At 39.3% G+C, this 9,032-nt stretch overlaps 2 protein-coding genes across 3 annotated transcripts in view; both read left to right on the forward strand.

Moving 5' to 3' along the window:
* The first annotated feature begins 212 nt into the window (after positions 1-212).
* Positions 213-2,428, forward strand: LOC128877451 (protein-L-isoaspartate(D-aspartate) O-methyltransferase-like). The gene is made up of 6 exons (XM_054124765.1): positions 213-348; positions 959-1,056; positions 1,155-1,294; positions 1,358-1,583; positions 1,889-1,974; positions 2,053-2,428. Exons 2-6 carry the CDS (start codon positions 1,002-1,004, stop codon positions 2,239-2,241), a joined length of 696 nt encoding a protein of 231 aa, XP_053980740.1. The 5' UTR covers positions 213-348; positions 959-1,001; the 3' UTR covers positions 2,242-2,428.
* Positions 2,429-2,938: 510 nt separating this feature from the next.
* Positions 2,939-9,032, forward strand: part of LOC128877443 (oxidative stress-induced growth inhibitor 1-like) — an 11,328-nt gene continuing 5,234 nt past the window's right edge. Inside the window, exon 1 of one of the 2 annotated variants that reach the window (XM_054124758.1) lies at positions 2,939-3,329. The gene's annotated coding sequence lies outside the window, so the exon portion shown is untranslated. Of the gene's footprint in view, positions 3,330-5,384; positions 5,567-9,032 lie in introns of those variants that run through there. The other variant, XM_054124757.1, reaches the window with a different exon arrangement.

The raw sequence follows: 9,032 nt of genomic DNA on the forward strand, positions 1-9,032 counted from the left end.
AATAAAAAACATTTTAGGGGACTTCGGGAGGCTCTAATTAGGCCCAAGATGTAATAAACCCTCTAATAAACCCTGTGGTGCACAATTACTCACAGGAGGAAAGCACCCAAACCTAGTAGTTCCCAAATAATAGGTCAACATTCAGCAATTCGAACAATTGTTCGACATCTTATTGTTAAAATTATCCCGTGTTACCGTTGATTACACAGTTGACTTATGCATATCACACGATGTAAGTACCTATATCACACCAATCCAACTATAGATGTATCCACTATCTATACATTGTCAGAAGTGCAGCGCTACTTGTCAGAACGTATCTCCCACAGCCAGATAACAGCTAAACAGGTATTTAACCTCATAAAAACGTCCTTCAAATTCGATACACATCGTTTAATATAAGACAATAGCATGATTTCTTGATAACTGTTATCAATCTGATGAAACAGATCGACGACGAAACTTTCCTTTTTTTATTCTCGCCAAAAAGTTTTGCAAAATCCTGGTGCATCCTTTGTCAGCTACTGCCATATTAGGCGTACAGAGTACAGACAAAGACAACGTTAATTTCCCTTCGAATAGGAAGCTTTCCTGAATGATCCTGCAATTTCTTTGTTTCATTTGAAGTGTTACGCAAACGAATATCAATAAACGACATCGTGCAATGATAAAAATCATATTTGCGAGCCTCTGTTTGTTTTTACCTAGATTTCAACCACACCTTCAACGAATCCTTGCAAATATTTATCCTTTTCTCCAAATACTACGACTTTAAGATATGATTCCAACAGGTTATGTCACTTTACGAATGTGGAAAATTATATGATACATATCCATTTTAGAAGAATTATCTTATCTGTGATATAGATACAAATTCAAACAATTCATTCAAGTTCCCTTTACTATGTTATGTAAGTGTCCCCTTTTTTATATGTTTTCTTTTGTTATGTACAAACAGATACATCTTCCCATTGTATTTTGCATTGGACTCGCTAAGTAACATGGCATGGCATTGCAGTGGAACTACGAATCAGGAAATGGTAGCCAAATTAAAAGGCAAGATTTAAGAAAAATGTTAATCTAAATCAGTAATTTTAAAGCATGGTTGGAAGCATATCTCTAGGATAGAATTTAATTACTGAACTATATTACAGAAGCTGGTCTAATAGCAACAGGCACAGCAGAAGCAGCTATGATCGCAGTGGATAGAGCAAGGTATTGCCACGAAGCAAATCCATACCTTGATCAGCCAAGGAGAATTGGATATAACGTGACAATTAGTGCTCCCCATATGGTAAGTCAACAAGAACAATACATTGAAGATGTAAGAATGTAAAGAGTACTATGTTTTTTACAGCATGCATATGCATTGTCCATTCTATCTGATCAGCTATTCGATGGAGCAAAAGCACTGGATGTGGGCTCTGGATCTGGGTACCTGTCTGCTTGCATGGCGTTTATGGTAGGCCCGCGTGGTCGTGTGATCGGTATCGATCACATTCCTGAACTCATAGAAATGTCCACAAAAAATGTTAGCGAGGACTGTCCCCACTTCATCAAGGAAGGCCGCGTAAAATTTATCGGTAAGAAATATAAAATTCTAGATGCGTTACGATCTTTATTCACGGATGGTTGGTGTTAGGTAGAAGAAAGAAACATTACTTGAAAATGTGATTTTTTCATGTAATGTTAACAAATTTCACGTATTGAAGAGTTTGAGAACGATAAGTGTGCTCAAATAAAAAATACTCGTGATCCACCCTCGTGGAGTAGGTTGTGTACCTTGTCACGAAGAGTCAAACGGGACTGTGTCTACCAATTGCGTGACTTTGCTGTGCGTTAAAAGATAGACCGAAGTCTAACTACAGGTCATTGTAAATGCGCCTAGTGGGAGACGGCAGGTTGGGACACGGTGCTGAAGGGCCCTACAACGCGATTCACGTTGGAGCTGCTGCGGAAACTTTACCACAGCAGGTAAAGAAGATGACAAACAAAAATAAAGTTACTGTAAACACTGATTAATCAGATTAAAACATGTATCGTACATTGCAGTTGATAGATCAACTGGCTCCTGGGGGACGACTAGTTTGTCCGGTTGTTAGCATAGAAGGTTTCCAAAGGTTTCAAGATCTGGTTCAGGTGGATAAAGATGCCGACGGCACGGTCACGAAGAAAAAACTGATGCACGTTTCCTATGTTCCTCTAACCGATCCCGCTACTCAATTACGTAACGATTATTAGTTTACAATTGTACAGATTTAGGTATTGTCTAGTTAGTTCTCTACGCTGTAAGATAATCGTCGATGCTAACGATAATGAAAGATAACATTGAAATCAATCGGAAATTTTCCTTCCTCACATAAAACATGATGTTATCGAGATAACAGTTTTCTATTCGAACCTGTATCAATAAAATATATTTTCTGTATGTGGTATAATTTATTTAATTTATTTTTTATACGTTATTTGTGGTATTATATTTTCCAGTTGCTATATTTAATTATGCAGTAGGAATCTACATTTGTTAGGTTACTATCCATCTAGTGGCTCGACGTACGAACTAGAACCGCTCCTGTAGGTATGCAGTTACTCATTTTTTATTTCAATTACTCTACAGGTTGCATACCTTCAGGGGCCATCTTCAGGGTTATATGCATGCATATGCACCTGCATCACACGTGTAACATGTATATCATCAACTATAGCGATGCATCCTAGAAAATGGCGCAAAGATCGAAGAAAAATGGTGTCTGTAATTCACACTTTCATTAACGCATATTAAACAGAAATCTGCCTTATGTTCAAACGTTTCAATTTATCTATGTACAAAAATTGGACCTTTACCGATTGTTATTCGCAATTTTTTGATATTGCAATAATCACGAAGGTGTCGCCACGTCCGTGAATGTATACCAAGGACACTATATGCATCGAAGGAAACCTAACCTCGTGTAAAACAAAATCAATGCACTACGAGGTGTGTCGATGCAGTCTGAACATTTACTTATAAAATAAATCAACGGACGATTTTGTTGAAAAGAACATTGATCGGTTCATAGTGATTTTCGTAAATTGCCTGAAGGTACCCGTTAAGGTGAAAAACAACGTTTGGTTGTAAAAACTGAACAATTTTAAAAGAGAAATTTTCGGTGTCGACTAAATGGAAACAATCCAAAGATGATTCTCGAAAGTGTTACCAATCAACAGAAAATAGCTGATGATTGTGAATGTGCGCGAAACGTCGTGCAACAAAATTTCTACATAAAGCATCGGATTAAAGTTTGCAATCCGGATTAGACGGGATGCCGTGATCGCATAAGGTGGTTCAGGTAATCAAATCTGTCTCATTTCAATCATTTTCTCTTCGTTATCGTAGTATCCTTTCTTGAATATTTGTCCTTGTGCAACTGGCGTCGTCCTGATGACGCTTAGCACGTTTACATTGCGTCCTTCATTTTTCTATCTAAAGTTACCGATGATATGTACTATTATTACTATCGAGAATAACGATAACGTTAATTTATCTTATGTAAAAGCGATTTGGTTCGATAGACGTGTAGTATACTACTCGCCACACACGACGTACCCTATTTTTAGCGTATACCATGGCGTTTCCAAAACGACGTTTGACCCGAATTACGTAATTCTTATCGAGCCGACAAGATTTATCCAGTCATAACAATCTTGGAAGCATCGTGCTCAATTATTACGCATCTAAAGTATCCTATGAAACCTGACAATTATCGACATTAACTATGTACCTAAACACGGTAAACCACATTTAAAATATTATTTCAAAGTATTCCACGTATTTAAACTTCCGTATCGACTTATCGTTGGATAACCAAGTTTGATAATAGTAGACGACGATCGTGTGGGTTACGCGATAATTATCGTTGTGTCACGGTTTCCTTTATTTTGTAATGGATTTATTTCCTTAACCGGACACGGAATTAAAAATGCCAAAGGTTTTCATTCAATTCGAGATAGGTCTGTCTTATGCGAGTATTATCGAGGACAGCTGCTCGTTTCGCGCGCGTGTGTACCAAGACTCGCCATTTTATCGACAAGGACCGAGCGACGATCGGTCAATGGAAAATTACTCTGTAAAACGGACATAAAATATAAATATTTATTAATCTCGTTTATCAAATTCCGCGAATTTTGGTTAGTAATAATCGAACGGGTGTACTTTAAACCGGCGTTTATTATTTGCTTTCTTTCGACTTTTATTATTCCAAGAATAATACCAGTCCTTTCGATACCCCCGATATTCGTCGGTCTATAGGTTGGCCTTTGAGGTGAATACAAAAAAGAAAAATACCATGAATTTTGAATGACAGTATATGGCCGAACGTTCGTAGCAACCGTGTCCAGGAAAATCTACATAAGTTATGCCAACTCGTGAAAAGGTATAGAACAGAAAATCGTTGTTATTGCGCAACAGGAAAGTAGATAAGAGACCCGATTACGGAAGGAAAATGAAGAAGACGATATGCAGGATGAACGGGATCCTTACATCGTGGAAGTCGTGCGTTGATTTTTTTTTTTTTTTTTTTTTTTAAATTATCCTGGTTAAGATCGGTAGATCGAATTCAAAAGAATTATTTTCTTTTCTAGTGGCGTTGTTACTGCAATTGTTCTATCCAACCCAAAGTGCAATGAAGCTGGAACGATAATAAAAACAGGCGATAGAAATTTCGGTCGTGTGTGTCGAGGTGTTCAATGGTGAAAGGCATAACCGGTTTTTTTGCGTGTAGCGGATTACATAAAAAGAATAAAAAGCACGGCGATTTGACGCCACGACCTTCGACCGGTTTCGTTTCGACTCGGAATCGTAAAAGTTGCTCTCATTAATGTTGCACACAATCGATCTCAACGCGAATAAGCACGTACATGGATAGGGGTGCGGAATACTAATACGGGGAATCCCGTACGAGGTAAATGAAACGATATCGCACGTGCGTCCGTAGCTAGGTCACGCACACCTGTTAACCTTTAATGGTCCACGTACTCTCCTCGGACACATGGAACAATAACTGCAATAAGGAACGAAGAAGATATGCATATTTTTATTTTACTCGAAAGCTTCTTAACTAAATTTCATATAGGGTAATTTATGTATATTGAACTATATACTTTTTCGAGTTTTGTACTTTTTAGTATAGTATCGAATAAAAATGGTAGAAAACAGATGCAATGTCGCTGCATCAACTGTTTTATTTTATTCATATGTGAAATATGGAGGCTCGTGCGAATGGAAGAGAGTAGTATAGATGATTTTTAATTCGAGCGAATGTGTGTATGTGTGTGCCACCACGTTTTATCGCGACCTTCCCGCTCGGAATATTTTCGCGGAAAAGGGAAGCACGCGTTCGGCCGTTCGCTCGAGCTTCAGTACGGCGTCGACCGCTATCGTGCGAGGAGTTGTTGTTCGTGGCCTCTGTTCGACTCTGATTTCGGTTGCAATGTAACGTTTCTCTCGATAAGTGTGAGTAATAACGGATCCAGTACTCGCGACTTGCCTTCCAAAACGACCGACTACCACGTAACAAATATCCAACAGGTAAATGATCACGTTCTGAAAATTGCACAGGAATGTTTACGAATTGCACGCGTGCACTTATATTACACCTCAGCCCCGACGTAAACGCAGAAATTCGTCGAATTTCTAATTCACCGAATTTCTACTCCACCGAATTTCTAATTCACCGTTAGACTTCGATGTTCGAGTATCTCATGAATACTAAAATGCTGGGAAATATTCGTTCGAATATTTAACTATTCTAGCGACCGAATGAAAGCGGGAGAAATTATACGTCGATGGAACCTAGAATTTTATTTATAATCCGTATTAAAGTGTACTACGCAGATCCAGATTCTCGAATGGTCGAGTATATCGCGATAGTATTTAAATTATGTTCGTCGAATATTCGAATCGCTAAAGTGTTTGAATAATTCGGCAAGTTCCCAAGGAAAGCACCGAATCGCCATGGATATAGGCGGTGACGTCGCATCTCCATGGGGGCCAAGACAGAATGAAATTCTATCATCCCCCGTAATTTTCGTATTTTTACTGTATTTTTATTTGACCGTTCCCCGCACTTCTTCGGGATAATTATATTGTACGACATATTGCGCAATAATCTCACGCATTACAATTATCTTTCACGCAGTCGTATCATCGATAACTCTACAAAGGATTCATTGTGCGAAAGTATTACATACACGACCCGCGTTACAATTATCTCCCGTATAATCGCGATAATAGTTGCACCGCGAAGTCTCCTGGGCGCGGTGTCTTATCGAGTCGGTTTACGGTCCGAGATGATACTCTTGGAAATTAGACTTCACGGTGGGCATTTGTTATCGTAGTATAATCGCGAAGGGGATGATCGTGCACAAAATGAATAAAAAATGTAGACGATGAGGCAGTCAGCAGAAGCAGTTTGGACCCGCATCCATTTTCTTGGAATTGATTCCCAAAGAACTTTTGAAGGAAGATTACAAGGGATGATAGATGAACGTAATTATTACACTGCGGATCTTTACGCAAAATAAAAACTTCGCTAACGTGCCTACAAATATTGAACTTAAATAGGAATTTATTTTATTCTGCAATTATTATAGTACGAACTTTACTTTCAATCTTTTTTTATATTCTTGCATATTGTTTGCATTTTGTACGTTCTTACACGTTCAAATTTCCTATAAATGCATAAAAATCCGCAGTCTAGTTAATTATTAAACGACCACGTGGTGTCTACCAGAACCTCCTGATAAGGGTTCCTGAGAGAGGTTCTTGATAAATATTCCTGATGGATAGCGTTAGTGTCTTTACAGAAAAGTGGCTGATCAGAACGAGGTTATCGGGTCCTAAACGGTACGCGAGATCAAAAGTAGTATATATTCTTGGTCTATACTCCGATATCGATTGCGACTCTTTACGTTCCTCGGAATCGACCTTTCCGCGTCGCTCGGTATTTACGTCTAACCTGTTAACCGCGAAAGACGATCTAACTCGTCGTTTGTACTCGTTTAACGTCTTTATATACGTTTATTCAAATTTTTACTTATTCAACCGAAGATCCCTCATCTCGCTAACGTTTCACTTGCATTTTTAATTACATTTGTTATTGAGCAAGACGCATTCGCGAGACATTAGCCCTGTGTACATAGGGGTTAATTACTGCACAGAGGTTAATTTGTCATTCCAACAAGACGCGTTGAAAACGAACTCGTGTCGTATTAATTTATCCACAGGACAGGCAGGCCTCTGAATGGCAAACTACGCATAGAAAAAGTCGACTCTTTTATTTATGCACTGCAACGACCATCAGGTTGAGACTTAGAAGGTTCCTACTTTAATGTACCAAAGTGACACGTAAATGCATCTGGTTAATCTGTACTTGTAGTTCTATATAGAGGTAAAGAATTCATTTTTGCACCTAACAAATAAAATTCTCTTCGTCCCTGTCGCTCAGCTGGAAACCGAACGTAATCGGGAAATTGTTAGCGAAGACTACTCGAGTTGTCGCGTATATTGACGCGTGTGTAACCATTCCAGCGTTCCTTGGAATCTGGGAAAGGAACTCGTCGCGCAAGGACGCCTCAGAGGTCAACCTGGTCATGGTCTACTCTATATATACACGCGCATAGACTGTCGTTATGCGAGTTTCCTGCTCGCAGGAAAAAAAGAAAGGCCGAGTTCGACCGGTAGCGCACCTGCGGGGGAGGAGTGTTACAGGAGTAATCGTGCCCCTGCTGCTTGAAATATCGATTTTGTTTACCATTGAAATATGTTTATACGCAGATGTCGCGTAAACTAGTAGTCGCACGATGGGGAGGATTAATATACTCGCTGCACCTTCCAGGACGAAATTCGAACCATTTTTAAGAAATTATTATAGTAGTAACGATATTTTGATATTTAGTAGACATTTTCATACTGGTTAGCATCGTTTTCCTTGGTTTGTATCGTTAACTTTTTCTGCAGCGTGTACATTTTTCTCGGCCACCATAATCATGACGCATCGTCGACTATTCGAGTAGCGAGGTATTGTCTTATCGAATACCATCGTGTGGCTTACGCGTTAATTCTTGTCGACACGGTTACAATGGAATCGAACCATACCAAACGTTTTCGACGTTCCACCGTTTAAATTATTTTCTTTTGCATTCGACCCGAGCTATTCCTAGTCGCTTCGTAATCCACGCCGTGCGAACTGCGATCGAAAAGAATTGTTCGAGCCGCTTCGAACAATTTGCAAATATCGAATTTCTGAGGAGAAAGTTAATTCCGGTTAACGTTAGAATTCTCATTAATTTCCGAAGACTCTCTTTTGGAGAGATCTGTTTTCCCAAGCAACAATTAATGATCGTAGAGTCGAATAAATTGAGCGAGATAAGGTAATCCGAGCACGTGTGGTGTCAGTCGATACTTTCGGTCCCCTAGGGTTAATATCACGCGATGACTGTGCATAAACATCAAGAAAACGTGTTTCATCGGATTATAATAGAGATCCGCTCGCTCGTTTTGCACGCGCAACGTGACTGGAATTAGTCGCGCGATGATTTGCGCGATTAACGAGGGAAATGCTTACTTTCGCACGATAGTTTGTATCAAATTACGATGTGTCCAATGGGATCTGTTGCGCAATGTCGCGGCACCGCGACGTCGCTACTGAACAAATCCGCTTCTTACGATAAAGGTCACCTTCGCTCATTGCGAACACCGTAGATTGAATCGTAGAAAAAAAAAAAAAAAAAAACTACTGGCATTATTGAAAAATCGTTATCTCGTCTTGCATGCATCTATGAGAAATGAAACATCATCGAAGGAGAATCGTCGTTATCAACAGAATCGATTTCCGTCCACGTTGTACAATCGCGTCGCTTCAATTATTTACAAAACTACTCGTCTTTGTGCAGCGAGTATCGATCAACAATGAATGGTGAAATTTAACGCACATCCCGTCGATCGTGCTTCCACGACACAATAGAAATATTACGCGAGTCTTATACAGGGTGTC

This window comes from Hylaeus volcanicus, chromosome 5 (genome assembly GCF_026283585.1).
Source record: "Hylaeus volcanicus isolate JK05 chromosome 5, UHH_iyHylVolc1.0_haploid, whole genome shotgun sequence".
Lineage (NCBI taxonomy): Eukaryota > Metazoa > Arthropoda > Insecta > Hymenoptera > Colletidae > Hylaeus > Hylaeus volcanicus.